Below are 14,395 nucleotides of genomic sequence, written 5' to 3'. Positions count from 1 at the left end.
TTGGTCAGCATATGGAAATAGTCACTTTTCGCCGTCGAGAGGCTTTCCCAGCACTCCGTGCTCCGTCGTCTGTCGAGTCAGCTGCCCGGCGACTCCCCCTCCCCCCTTCTCTCCTGTTAGGCCTCTGGAGTGCTGGCCGGCGACCTTGACTGCTTCTCGCTGCGAAAAAAGTGTTTCTGCGGCTCGACAGGGGCAAAAAGGGCGCCTTACCCGATGAAGACAAGCGCTGAACAAATCTTCACCGGCCTATTCCCGATGTGGCCTAGTGCAATCGAAGCTTCAGCTGTTTGCATTGAAAAAAAACAAAATCCGGCGCGAGTGTTGCTTTTCCTTGTGATACTCCCTCCTGACTCGCCCTGCTGCCCTTTCTTCCTGCCCACCACCTCGTTCACTCTCTTTTTCTTTTTTCCCCTTCTTGTTCTATCTCTACACTCGCTTTCTCTGCTTTCTGCGTCTTCTTTTCAGGCTGGGGTTCTGGTGGCCAAGGAATTGGGTATCGATTGCTGCGAGTCCTTGTTCCACGACATTTCAAATCGGGCCCTATTAAAACATCCACTTTTCAACACCGCCGTTTCAATTTTTATTTTTATTTTTTATTTTTATTTTTTTTCACTCTCTGTTTCCTTTCCTCGAGCTTTTCTCCAGTGTGCGAAGGCCCCGATCAACGCGACCAACTATCGCTACCGTTACCATGTCTCCCAGCGCTTCCAGCCATTCCCACTCCGTTCGCCGGAGACCGTCGTTTCTCTCCAAGGTCCGCCCAAAGACAGCTGGGGCCGACCAGGGTTCAGACCGGCGTTCTGAGCCCTTTCACCCTGCCATCTGGGCCCCTAGCGGTGATGGAAGCTACAAAGAGGCTGTCTCTCATTTTTATCACGAACCAGCCATCCCAAAACGTGCCAACGCCGAATTTCTTGACCTGCCGGCTACCAACGAGCTGGAACCGTCAGAATCGTTTGGCTCCTCGACGACAAGGCGCCACAGCAAGAGTATATCCTCGATCCGATATGGGGTTAGCGAGCTGCGGGCCGCGGTCCGTCGCTTCTCTTTCACAATCCGTCATAGATCATACAAACATTCGTTAGACGTTCCCTTGGAAGAAGGAGCCCCGGAAACCCATCCTGGTGATTGTTCTCGAAAAGAACCGCGACACGGGGGGTTCAGGAACCATCGCATGCACCGGCAGTCTTTCAGCAGTCTTCACGCCCTAAACCGATCCCAGTCGCATACTTCTGGTATCCCTCTACCGATCCCTGCAAACACCCCTGACCTACCCCTATTCCCCGAAGAATTGTCCGGAGGAGAGGCAGCTCGTGCCGCCGCCGCTGCACAAAACGAGATCATTCGTCTCGAACGCGTTACATCGACCACGGAAACCAAAGATTTTGCGATCTCCCAGGGCAATGACACCAAACCGTCCCTCGACTCGGAGAGTGGAATAGAGATCAATATTCAAGATAGCGTCCGTGGTTCAGAAGATGACCTGGATGTTGTACGAAAAGGTGCGTCGCGTACCCGTTCCCCTGCCAGAGCAAGCCTATCTAACGTTGCCATAGACCCTGTGGAGTATCTGCCCACAGAGCTGATGTGCCATATCCTGTCGTATCTGGATGCTGAGTCGGTTAAAAATGCGGAATTGGTTTCACACGCGTGGAATGCACAGGCTTCATCTCGACATGTGTGGAGGGAAGTGTTTCGGCATGAGTACCGTCACGGCTATCGTGCGGCGAGCGCAAAGGAAGGCAAGGCGAAACCGATGGGACTTGGGAGGGTACGGCCAAACCAGGACTGGAAGAAAATGTACGCCGTCCGCCGCGCTCTGGAAAGCCGGTGGAAGGAAGGGAAGGCTGCCGCCATTTACTTGCACGGCCATAAGGACAGCGTCTACTGTGTCCAGTTCGATGAGTATGTGACAACCTAAGCGAAAATGCCTAAATGTCCGTCAAATTAATTCCTCATATAGGAACAAGATCATTACAGGTTCTCGCGATAGGACAATCCGCGTCTGGGACGCTCACTATCCTTGGCCTTGTTTGAAAGTTATCGGCGCCCTTCATGATCGAAGCGACAGTGCGCACATTGGTCCTTTGGCGATTAATCCTCAACCAGACTCTCCCGGAAGCACGCCGTTCATCAGCATTTGCCCGCCAGCAAAATCGGCTAGCGAATTAATGAAAGAGGACCCCGATTACCAGGACTACCATCGCGCCTCGATCCTCTGTCTCCAGTTTGACGAGGAAATAATGGTTACAGGTTCATCTGATTTTACATGCATCGTATGGGACATCAAGGACGATTACAGACCCATCCGTCGTCTAGAGGGGCATCGCGCCGGTGTTCTCGACGTCTGTTTTGACGGCAGATACATCGTCTCCTGCTCTAAAGATACCACCATCTGCGTCTGGGATCGCCACACCGGCGAGCTCGTCAAGAAACTTCTCGGCCACCGTGGACCCGTCAACTCCGTTCAACTACGGGGTGACCTTGTCGTCTCCGCCAGTGGTGACGGTATCGCTAAACTCTGGAACATCACATCCGGTCTCTGCATCAAAGAATTCGCTAGCCGTGATCGAGGGCTTGCATGTGTAGAATTTAGCGAAGACGCGCGCACCATCCTCGCAGGCGGGAATGACCAGGTGATTTACCAATTCGACGCGAACACTGGTGAACTCGTCAACGAGCTGAAAGGCCATAGCGGTCTAGTCCGGTCCTTGCACATGGATAACGAGAATGGCCGTGTGATCAGCGGTAGCTATGATATGAGTGTGAAAGTGTTTGACGCGAAATCTGGAGAGCTCTCTATCAATCTTCCTGGCTGGACCACGAGTTGGATGTTGAGTGCAAAATCGGATTATCGACGGATTGTGGCCACCAGTCAGGATTCGAGAGCCGTTATTATGGATTTCGGCTATGGTTTGGATGGTATTGACCTATTGGAGGAATAAAGAGTACCAGAACTGCCCCGTGGTATTCCCAGGTTCTTTACTTCTTCATTTCGGTTTATTTTACTTTTCTTTTCTTTTCCAACCCCTTTCCGTGATGGATTTCTCTTGAATCTTTTTATAGACTGTTTTCTCCTTTTTTTTCTTTTTCTTTTTCTTTTTTTCTTTTTATTCATTTATTCATTTCTATTTTCATGTCTACTTTATTTAATACTGTCTTGGGTTGTTTCTCGGTTAGATGTGTTGCATTGCGCAGGGTTTGCAGGGGTTGTTGCCAGGAGCGTGTCACACGGAGTGTTCGCCTTGCATATTTTCTGATATTTCTCTTAGTTGCTTCGCCCCCCGTTTGTCCTTTTTTTTGCTCTTTGCTTTAGCCTATTTTGTTCTTCCTTTCCCCTACGCTTTTGATAGACTCGGAGCAGTATTTTGCTATATTTTGGCCCAAGCGGAGTATCCTTGATTTGCTTTCGTGATCTTTCCAGCGATATTTATGAATTCAGCCGCTGGCACTGCTGGATCTAGCATTTCAAGTTTGCGCGTGATGAGGCCTCCCTTTTGAATGATAGTAGGATTTTTTTTTTTTTTTTTTTTTTTTTTTGGGTTCTGCCACTCCCTCTAGATCAACTATGCAGGGATGGGACTAACGGCATATTACTTCTTTTGGGGTGAAAACGGGGTTCTTCATACATGCATGTGCTGGCAATTGCGTTGCATTTTGATTCCTTGCTTATTTTGGTTTCTCTTTTCTTCCTTTTTTTTTTTTTCTCTCTCTCTCCTAAATTGGCAAAAATCTACTGAAATCTGATATATTCGGTATTTATCTCGAGTATCTTTTCCTGGAAGGACTGTAGCCTACAGAATACGTATGCCTAAACTTCGCCTCCCGTGAGCTTCAGACTCTTTTAACGCCCGCTACCATTGTATAGCAGGAGCCGCGTGGTGTTTGAAGGCGAATTGCGGATCACGGGAATAGCGAGCTCCTTGATACGGGTGCAGACCCTATCACCTGTGATCTTCTCGAGGGCGAGGAGATAGGCACCCACTCCAGATGCGTGGCCTGCAGCGAAAGATGTACCGGAGAGGGTTACCGAGCCCATTCTTCCAGCCGCCATAATATTCTGTCCTGGTGCGTAGACGGCCACTTTTTAACAAAGAAAATTAGCTATTATCTTTCTTCGAGGTGGTTTTCACCGTTTGCCCTTTTTCTTTTTTTTCGGGGGGTTGAGGGAAATGCTTTAGTTACCGATTGAACCGTAGTTAGAGAATAGAGCGGCCTTATCGTCCATCGTACTCGCGGCGATGGCACAAACGCCTCTGGCTGAGGCGGGAGAGTCGTTGCGCGCGTCACGCTGGATATAGTCAGCGGGAGAGAATAGGATCAAATTTACGTACGTAGACAGTGACCCCCGGGGCCGCTTACATTTGAACCACCCACGGCAGCGGAAACAAACATTCCCGCAAGCACTGCGTTCTCAGCAGCCTGGTTAACAGCTTGTGAATAGCCCCCGCCAAGGGAGAGATTGACAACCATGCGCTCCGAGATCCCATGCTCCTTGGCGTATTTGACACACCAGTCAATTCCAGAAATAACATTGCTGTATGATCCGGAGCCGTTGGCATCGAGAACCTTGACAGCGATGATCTTCGCCTTCTTCGCAACCCCGTGTTTCTGGCCTGCGATGAGGGATGCTAGGAAAGTGCCGTGCCCGTTTCCATCGGAGTCGTCGTTGTCGACGAAGTTTGCGCCCCAAGTAGCGCGGCCTCCCAAGTCCGGATTGTCCACGTCGACGCCAGTATCTACCAGGCATACGGATATACCGGCTCCGGCGGATTCGTCATAGACATACGTCCTGGCTCCAGGCTTTTTGTGTGAGATGCGAGCAAGATTCCACCCTGCGTCCTGCTGTTCAACTAAGCCACGGGCGTTTGCGATCCTGTCATGTTCAATGTATTTTACCTAGCTATTTGTTAATGAACGCCTCTGCTGTGATTCCTGTAGGTGCAAGAGGGCGTACAGCTGGATCATTCGCGATCTGGCGGATTGTAGCTTCGTCGAAAGTTCCACTGTATCCCTTCAGGCCATTAAGATCAAAGGTCTTCTTCAATGAAGCCTTGACGTTACGGTCCCCGTTACGAAAACCGGAGATCTGTGTCGTGTGGGAGTTGAAGGCATCAGTGGAGAGCCCATCCCTCATCACAACAATGTAGGAATCCGGAATAACATCATCTGTGTCTCCTGCTGAGAGGATCTCAGCCGCGTTGACGGCAGAAAGCAATGAAAGAGAGAGAAACAGAGCGACGCTAATGATAGCTCTCATGATGGCTTAACTTCACGGAAAGTATGCACAGGCCCCTTTTGTCATCGTCATTACGGGATGCCAGTCCAGAGGAAAGAGGAGGGACTTTTTAAATGCAGAGATAGGCGAGCATTCAAACCAGCTGATTGCCGAGCGTCATAAGTATGCATTGCAACGTTGCAACACCATGCTTCGTATATCTCCTTGCAATCGCCCATTGCCAGGGTTCGCTTTCAATCCAGAAAAAGGCAAAAAAAAAAGGTGCTGGGATGCCTGACAATATGCTTGTCGGTAGGAATCCAGACAAGTAGAAGCCATCTTCCGCGCGAATAGACATGGTTAGCATATGGTGATAAACGTCGAAATTGACGTTGAGGACGGGGTAAATCACGTCTGATGTATTTAGCACAGGCCAAAATAGCAAAGATAAGAGCGCAATGTACGCAGTGGCGCAAAGATCCTGGGGTTATGCAGCGCCTCCGCGGGAGTTTGAGCCGAAACTGCGTGCACGGGCGAAGTGTGCTCCGGCAGATAACGGCATCTCCTCGAGACAGTCGAGGCCGTTACGGGCCGGATAGGGAGGGAGGGTCAATGGCCCATATCCTGATTTCGACGCTTGACGCATTCCGTAACGTGGATCAAAGCCATCAAAATAACTTGACGCGTGGAAATCCAGGCCCTGAGAGACCGAATGGCAGTACAGGCCCAATGGGTTATATCGAGGTTGGTCCGTTTGGGGGATTGACAGCAATGATGGGATCTGTACGGAGTATTTAGGAGTTTGACCTCAACAATGGCGCTGGGCTTGCTTTTGGGGGGGAATTTCTGTTTGGTTCGATTGGGCGGTTGGGCATCCCGAACCTTCAAAAACTTTCCAGAACAAAAAGAAAACAAAACAACAACATTTTCCATACCTAGCTTTTTTTGGCCATTGTTTTTTGTTTTTTGCATGACAAATTCTTCATTAATCCGTGCAACTTCACTCTTTCATACCAATCAAGAGAGACAGCCGGCCCTCGCGCATCCCTCACCCTCCCCACCGTCCAGCCCTAAGCCTTGAAGCCGCATCCCCAAGCCCCGCCATCCCAACGAGGGTCTGTATGCATATTTTACCAAGCCAGGCATTTGCACGTTGGATCTAGCACTCACACTATCCTGTAGTCCCTGAAGTCAAGGCCCATCCATCATGAGTGAATCGAGGTATGCCATCTCTTGAGTTCCCTTCTCCGGTCTCTGCCTGCACCTGGTGTCTACTGCCGCCTTCTCCACATCCTCCCCTTTTTTCTTCTAGGAGCCTGTTCGGCGAGAAATGCCATTTGCCAGAATAGCATTCCATGGTGGCTAATCTTTCATTCTACGCGTAGACAGGAGTTGCTGGCATGGTTAAACAACCTGCTCCAGCTGAATATCACCAAGGTCGAACAATGCGGAACAGGGTACGAGCTTCGCCCTCCTTTTACTTTCCTCCGTTCTTGAGTTCCCACCGTCCTACGCCACACATACCCCAGCGAGTTATATACACGTTGAAGTCGAGATGGATCGAGCGTGTCCCTTTTAGCACCTTAATGTCCACTAAAAAAAAAGAAAGAAAGAAAAAAAGAAAAAGAAAAGGAAAAGGGTTTGTCGTTTTGCGTGCCGGGAATGATTACTGACACTGGTGGTCTGGGACTTTCTCTATAGGGCTGCTTATTGTCAAGTTTATGACTCGATATTCAGTGCGTGACTTCGATGATTTTGGGAAATATAAGCCGTATTTGAAAGTGAATGGCTGACGATTGGGGCAGTGGACGTGCCAATGTCAAGAGTCAAGTTCAACGTCAACACCGAATATGCCTATATCCAGAACTTCAAGGTCCTGCAGAGTACGTTTGTCCATCCATCAGAGTGTGAGGCTTGCTTTTGTTTTATCCCCGCCGCTGACTGTTATTTCCCCCAGACACCTTCACGCGCCACCAGATAGACCGCCCGGTCCCCGTCGAAGCGCTTGTGAAATGCCGGATGCAAGACAACCTCGAGTTCCTCCAGTTCACCAAGAGATTCTGGGACCAGAACTATCCGGGTGGCGACTATGATGCCGTGGGTCGACGGAAGGCATCCGGAGCGCCTCTCGCTTCCTCCACTTCCCGACCGGGGACGACCTCTGCGACCGGCGCTCGTCGAGGGGCGACTCCCACGACCGCAGCTCGACCGAGAGTCGGCGGCGGAGTGTCGGCCAACACCGCGGCCCTGACGCAGGAGATCAATTCGCAGAAAGAGGCGATCGCCGGGTTGGAGAAGGAGCGAGATTTCTACTTTGCCAAGCTCCGCGACATCGAGCTCTTGCTGCAGCAAGCTGTGGAGGCGGACCCGGAGTTGGAGAAGGACGAGGACTCCCTGATCAAGCACATTCAAGCCATTCTGTATTCGACAGAGGTATGTGCAAACGGTGATGTTCGGACAGCGATTTCTCCTGTGCAAATGTGACTAGCTCTGGTTGGACATGCTAACGGATCCGCGTTTGATTCTTCAATTTTTAGGAGGGCTTCGAGATTCCCGCTGACGCCGAGGCTGTTGGAGAAGAGTTGGAGACGTTTTGAGTGAAGGAAAAAAAAGAAAAAAAAAATTAATAATAATAATAATAACTACAAAGCGGTTGTTGATACCTTTTGAGAAGAACTTGGTTGGCTTTCGATTTCCCTCCCCCTCTTTCCCCTTTGCCCGTTACCGCGAGAATAGCACAGCACGGCTGCATGCGTCTCGTCGCAATCCTCTTTTCCCTTTTCCCCCCAGAACTTCGCCTCTAGACGGTGATCCTCCTCTGCCTTTTGCGTATTGTTGTCGCAGGCATATTTGAGCTTGATCCCTTTCTTGCTACGTCTCAGCTGAATAATAGCATACAATATCTTGTACAAGCGTTTTCTTTGTTGGTGCCAGAAGTATTACTGCAAAGGCCAGAGAGAGAGAGAGAGAGAGAGAGAGAGAGAATAAGAACATTGTTGCTCCGACAGAGCCGAACAAAAAATATATGGATTAAACATGTAGCAGCCCGTGTTGGCTCGTCATATGTCTTTTGGGTGTCTGATGTCATCCAGCTCGTAACTAAGCCAGGTACGGAGTACTCCGTAGTATCACAGCGAATAGAGCAGGTTAGATCTCCGTATGTGCTCCGTTGTAGTATGCGTCTAGTGTACATACCTACCATGCCTATCCGCTCCTCTCTTCTATATATATATCTTTCTCTCTCTTTTCAAAACATACTTAATTTTACGGTCATCCGGCGAGCTGCCGGCCAAAGCGGGTCGGTTCTGGAGCCGCTTTCGGGCCCAACTCGCCAACACTTCTCTCCGCACACACTCTCAACGTACCGCCCACGCACCACACGACGCAACGTGACCCTGACGACTCCGACCTTCTTTAACCCAGATCCTGGTTTACGTGAAGAAGACGCTTGGCGCTCGTTGGTATCGCAGGCATGTTCCAAATCATGGGATAAATGACATGTGGTGGCGCATGTGGAATACTAGCCTTTCCATCAAGGCCTCATATGGTTTGCCATGGCACTTGTACAGTTCAGTTGTACTTAAATTGTCAAAGCCTGGGACACAAAGAAGAAAGTTGTGCAGATGAAGATCTCTCTGGATTCAGCAATTTGAATAATCAATCAACAAACAAGACTGTATTTTATATACCTCCATGGCATACATCATTTGCATACAAATAGTTCAAGCCCATGATGAGCTGGGCAGCAATAGATCCAGCAGCATCTTGTGGAAACATAAAGTTTGTACTGTTCCTCTTGGAATTCTCTCCAACCAAGCACTGAACCGCTATTGGTCGGTCGGAAGTTTACCGGAATATAGATATTCCATTCTTTTTTCGGTTTAGCCTTCTTTTTTCTCCGTACTCCGTATATCTTAATGTTAAATGTTACTGTATTACTATTATTAACTTTACTTCGTGTGATTCAGCTGTCCGGCTAGCCGCATCGGGCGTAGCGGCGTGTTCCTGTACGGTACCATGCAAGAGTTTCCCGCAGCTGCAGGTACCGCCACGCCCGTTCGGGAAAGGCACGGCCCCGCCCAGCCAATCGACGGCCGGATCGTGGTTTAATTACACGGTCTTGGCGTGCGTTGAGCTCAGCAGGTCGGCGGCCTTCAGGTCTGCGCGACGCCCTCTTCCTCCTCCAGGATCCTCCCCCCTGCCCTCGTGCAACGTCAAAGACCGTCCGCCGCTTTGTTCACGACCGTCCCTCCCGATGGGCTCTTTTGTTGCTCGCCACGAACTTGTCGCCAGAAGGTCGCCTGACGCTTCGGTCCCGGAGAGAGAGAGTCGATAATGACACTGCGCAGAACTGTCATCGGATAACCCTACATTGGAAGTAGCAGCAGAGAGAGGGTGTGTGAGAGAGAGTTTGAAAGCCGGGGGGGGGAGGAAAAAAAAAGAAACGGAATAGTGAACAGCGGAGGGGGGTTGTTGCGGTCGAACAGCGCACTTCGTTGCATGATCCGGTGCGCAGAACTGTTGACCAAACTGTGACGTCCTTTCTACACCTTTCCCTTCGCATGGGTGTTCTTCTCGCGGAAACGCATCTTCCTTCGCCCGCTTCGTTTCGTTCCGTTTCGATTCATCCCGCTCTTATCAGAAAAGTTTCCCGTCGCTCGCATTGAGTAGACGGCTGCCGTCATGACCTGAGAGTCGACCCCCCGCCATCACTGGTATTATACCACCCTTTCTGCCCGAGCTTGCGGCCAGGCAATGCGCTAACAGCTGCTGGTGTTGCGACAGCAACCCTTCTTCGTCGTCCCATATCTTCTTGAGGATTGACGTCCATTCGTTCAGCCCTTTCGTCGTCGCGTAGCTCGACAACAACAATAACACAATCCCTCCTTTCCTCTCACTCTTTTCTTCTTCCTTCTTTTTTTTTTTTCTGCCTCTGCTTTATATTTCAACAAACGTTCGCGCGTCAGACGTTTCCCACTCATTATCAAAACCAACACAGCCACAGCAAGCTTTACATGTTGCATGTGCTTGAAGCATTCTTCTGTCTTTTTCTGCATCTCATATTCCCTCCAAACAAAAGGTTCGACTTCCTCTTCTCTCTCTTTTTTTTCGCGATTCCATCCAAGGTGACCTTGTTTGATTTTCCTCTTCTCGATTTCAACCGATAAATCCACCCCAAAACAAAGGCGAGTCGTATTCCACACTGCTGCCTCTTGTCATTCAATTTGGCCCAAGAGGCTGGCTTTGGTTCCCTGAGTTGGTTTATTCTGCCCTTTATTTATCACTGTTAATTCGCATAATCCATATGCAGCAAAGGCCTGCACGGATAGTCACTCTCCTTTGATCAACCTAAGCCATATTTGTCAGGGATCTTCTCTCAAACAACTGTGGTATTTTTTTTTTTTAAAGGACAAAAGAAAAGAAAAGAAAAAGTTATACTACCTTCACAATGGGCCACCATTGGGGAAGGAGACATAAAAGCAAGCATGGAGCTTTATTTGCAGCAAACTCTAAGAAGCAGGACGCGGATGAAGCTGCTGTAAGAGGTGGAGCTCTTGTGCTTCCGGAACCTGGGGAGGATGACACACCGCCGAGAAGCGTCCATGCTGATGGAGACTCACACCACAGCACAGACCCAGCCCATGTGGCCGAGCAGTTACACGGACGACTGACGAAACACGTCTATGCGCGTCAGGTTCAGTCAGCGTCAGACTCTGTGCTTGTCAAGACTGTCATCCATCTTGTTCGCCAGAATGGCGCAACTATTGGAACATATACACTTGCAACATTGCCAGCAACTGTATCGAACTCAGAGCTTGGTGTCATCACAATTCCCTCAGAAACAAACTCTCCAATTATTGTGCCCTCCCTCTCGGAAGAGACTCCAGCATCCCAGACGGCTCCCGCCACTGTTTCAGCAACTGGAATACCATCCTTGTCTGAGGTTCCAACCCTCTCCAGCGTCGTCGACTCGGCGTCCATCCCTCCAGCTTCACAACCACAGCCACCCACATCTGATCCTGCATCATCCGCGATTATTACCCAGCCCACAAATATCCATCTAGCCCCTTCTTCGCCTCCCTCAGCCGTCCCTATCCTGTCGTCGCCGCCACCCGTCTCTTCGGACGTTTACCCTGATACATTTTCATCCGCCAGCTCAACCCTCATCGTCCCGTCTCTGTCAGACAGCGAGACCGTCACTATTTCCCCAAGTATCCAGACCACTATTCCATCGATCTCTGCGGATTCAACTTCTTTTGTCTTCACGAACTCCACTTCTACCCCTACTACAATAACATCGACCTCGTCATTCTCAATTGCTACTTCTTCATCCACGTATTCGAAAACATCGACTGTCCTCCACGTTGGTGGGGGTGGGATTTTCCCAACCGACAACGGTGGATCGGGGCCGACCGATTCCTTTACTGAGAATCAGGATTCAGACAGCGAAAATCTCTCTCCACCACGCATTATCGGAGCTGTTGTTGGCTCGGTTTCTGGTTTCGTTCTGATCTTACTGATAATCCTGTTTGCAATCCGTTCTCGGAAACGCAAATCTTCGCAAATCCGTGCCCTGTCTGATACCTCAGACCGGGATTTGATGGTCGGAAGAGGGCCTACCGCGCGTAGTGACTTTCATATCAGTCCTCGTTCGAGCGTTATCATCGCAAACTTCTTTGCCCCAGCGCGAGCTCTCAGCCGATGGAGAAACTCGGGCCAATTGATCCGATCGGAAGAATTCACACCAGCTCAACGCGGCTTCGAAAAACTCGGAGGCAGAAAGCTCAAGTCCGTCTTGGAGACAGGCGGCGATGGCTATGATAACGAGTTCGGGGTCAGCGAGAAAGTTTACGAGTCTGGGGCTTTGGCGAAAGAGTTAGGAAGAGTCGGTGTCGCATCTCCATCATACAACCCCCAAACCGACAAAGAAGCCGGTCAATCTCGAAGTATTCCCTCTCCACCGCTTGGTCGTCCTGCGTCGCGGGACAGCGACACATCCGAACAAGTCTTGTTCCGCCCATCTCCTGCGAGAGCAGTCACCACTGAAAGCTCTATCTCCAGAGTGAGCCTGCCCACCAGTGCTAGAACCGGCATCACCACTCAGACGTCGCAGCCCCACCCACCACCACGCTCGCCGCTGAGAACTTTCTCAAGCGATGCTGTGGGTAGAAGCCATCATAGCGCGGACGGCAGTCGTGCCAGTCGATTCACTGAGGGAATTTAAATTGTCTTTTTTTTGTTTATGTTGTGTCCATGTGAAAAATACCGGATTGCGGGGCATTTTTTCTGGTGATGGTTTATGCATTTTACCCCTTTTCTTCACCTTCTGTCGGAGTTTATATTTTGCTGTCGTGTGCATCTTTTGAGTCTTATGGTCATATGAGGTCGCGTTGGTGGTGCATTTTTATCAACGTAGTGTGCTTTGTTTAACCCCCTTATGATCATGGTTGTTTCCGTCACTGACTCCTGTCTTCTATTGTTCCTTTTAATGAAAAATGGGACAAGAAATAGGATCTGCTGTCTGCAATGCTTGTATGTTTGTGTGAATAGCGTAGCACTGTTAATATGAGAGAACAGAAAGGGCGGCTTGTGCCATCACCCTCCCTTTTTTGAGAAAAAGTTATCAGTGAATTCATGAAGGGCTGGAGTCAAATACCTTGGCCCCCCTGAGTATAAATACCATGATATCCCTGGAAGTCCATGTTGTTTTCAATTCCTCCACAACCATATCGCCTGCTCTAATCCTCTTGTTCTCAAACCCCCCTTTTCTTCTTTCGGTTTTGAGGAAACTTAATTGGCGAAATATCTCTCGGCATTTTGAGACTTGGTTGCTTCGGATGGTGGGGAGAGGGGGGGGTGGTGAAGCGAGAGAAGAACTACCGCCGTCAACGCCAACAGGGAAACAGATCATCCCCTTTTCCGCAATCCCTGCTGAATCGTCTTGATGGCAGTACAGACCGCCTCGATCTCCGCACGCAGGTGTCTCTCCAGTGCCTCCGTGACCGGGGGTGGGCTTCACACCTGCTTGGTCGACACTGCTTGGGCGTAGGGCCCTGATTTTGGGCCTTATTTTGGACTTGGCCACTCTGGTTGACTTGCGCTTGGGCGCTTTGACTCTGGGCGGCTTGATCCTGGCCACCGTGGTTCTGGTCTGCATAGTCCTGACCATTATTGGTAGCTGTGCCTGAAACCCAGGGATGGTGATGGATAGGTCAGTCAGTTAACCCTGACCATAAGTTCAACACACAGCACCGTATGGTTCCCCGCCTGCCAGCGGTCGTCAGCGATGTCTTTTACAACAAGCAGCTGCAGACCGCCAGCCCCCTGAACCAGGACACGGTTACTGTGTCCTAGAGGATCGAACAGGTCAATTTACGGATGTTTGGGGTCCATTCACTCTCGCTCTTCATCAACATTCAGAATGGAGAGGCCGAGGTTGATATGACAAGCAACTATTCCAAGTTTAACCTTGTCACCAAGCTTCTGAGGCCCTGCTGTCGTCGCGCAGACCAGCCTATTGCTATTCCATAGCTAATGGGTAGCTGAATAGCTCAAACGTTCAAAACCACATCGGTTTACCCTTGCTTCTTGCTCGCTCGGACAGATCCTCTCCCCGGGCGAAGGTAAGACCACAGCCTAGCAATACTGAAGCAGACAGGTAGCTAATGAGTATTCGATTAGTAAGGGGTTACACTGCTCAGGAGGTGGATGAAATTGTGAAGACGATTACTGACATGGATGATGATGATGATGATGTCATAATTCATGTAGGTCAATTTTCAGACTTGTTGCCAGCCCATAGCTGATATCTAGCAGGAAATACTTGGTGCAGCAGCTGCTGCTGCCCACTGACCACAGGATACCTGTGAAGAGGCGGCTTGATCTGAGAATGTTTATGCTGAGATCACGCATGAAGAAATCATGCAAAAAGGAGTTGTTGAGGGTTCCCCAACAGACCCGATTGTCTCCCATTCCTTTTGTAGATTGGTGGTGACAAATCTCGTGATGCCAGCAATGTGAGCAGATCGGTTAAAGTCGAAGCTTTTCATGGTGGAGTGATAAACTCCAAGGAGCCACTGCTACAGTACTGCAACTTTCAAAAAGAACGGTAAACTACTGGATCTGTGGTCATTCCTCAGCTTATGTGCTGGTGGAATGATAAGCTCCAAGGCGCTT

General features: G+C 49.9%; 5 protein-coding genes across 5 annotated transcripts; 3 read left to right on the top strand and 2 right to left on the bottom strand.

Annotated features, from left to right (window-relative positions):
* The first annotated feature begins 352 nt into the window (after positions 1–352).
* Positions 353–3,525, top strand: CIMG_03748 (F-box and WD40 domain-containing protein). The gene is made up of 3 exons (XM_001244306.2): positions 353–1,502; positions 1,557–1,905; positions 1,964–3,525. Exons 1-3 carry the CDS (start codon positions 692–694, stop codon positions 2,943–2,945), a joined length of 2,142 nt encoding a protein of 713 aa, XP_001244307.1. The 5' UTR covers positions 353–691; the 3' UTR covers positions 2,946–3,525.
* Positions 3,526–3,844: 319 nt separating this feature from the next.
* Positions 3,845–5,260, bottom strand: CIMG_03747 (subtilisin-like protease; the record flags this gene model as incomplete). Its single annotated transcript, XM_001244305.1, has 4 exons — positions 3,845–4,083; positions 4,186–4,291; positions 4,363–4,899; positions 4,958–5,260. 4 exons carry the CDS (start codon positions 5,258–5,260, stop codon positions 3,845–3,847), a joined length of 1,185 nt encoding a protein of 394 aa, XP_001244306.1.
* An 897-nt stretch (positions 5,261–6,157) lies between these two features.
* CIMG_03746 (microtubule associated protein EB1) lies at positions 6,158–8,086 on the top strand. The gene is made up of 7 exons (XM_001244304.2): positions 6,158–6,333; positions 6,401–6,439; positions 6,604–6,675; positions 6,920–6,954; positions 7,024–7,101; positions 7,176–7,651; positions 7,756–8,086. The coding sequence occupies exons 2-7, from the start codon at positions 6,426–6,428 to the stop codon at positions 7,813–7,815; spliced, it is 735 nt and encodes a 244-aa protein (XP_001244305.1). The 5' UTR covers positions 6,158–6,333; positions 6,401–6,425; the 3' UTR covers positions 7,816–8,086.
* A 2,581-nt stretch (positions 8,087–10,667) lies between these two features.
* CIMG_03744 (uncharacterized protein) lies at positions 10,668–12,817 on the top strand (the record flags this gene model as incomplete). Its single annotated transcript, XM_001244302.2, has 1 exon — positions 10,668–12,817. The coding sequence occupies one exon, from the start codon at positions 10,668–10,670 to the stop codon at positions 12,441–12,443; it is 1,776 nt and encodes a 591-aa protein (XP_001244303.1). The 3' UTR covers positions 12,444–12,817.
* Positions 12,818–12,851: 34 nt separating this feature from the next.
* Positions 12,852–13,388, bottom strand: CIMG_03743 (uncharacterized protein; the record flags this gene model as incomplete). The annotated part of the gene is made up of 1 exon (XM_001244301.2): positions 12,852–13,388. One exon carries the CDS (start codon positions 13,386–13,388, stop codon positions 12,852–12,854), a length of 537 nt encoding a protein of 178 aa, XP_001244302.2.
* Between the last annotated feature and the right edge of the window lie 1,007 nt (positions 13,389–14,395).

This window comes from Coccidioides immitis (assembly GCF_000149335.2).
Source record: "Coccidioides immitis RS genomic scaffold supercont3.6, whole genome shotgun sequence".
Lineage (NCBI taxonomy): Eukaryota > Fungi > Ascomycota > Eurotiomycetes > Onygenales > Onygenaceae > Coccidioides > Coccidioides immitis.
This window is presented reverse-complemented; position numbering and strand designations above follow the sequence as displayed.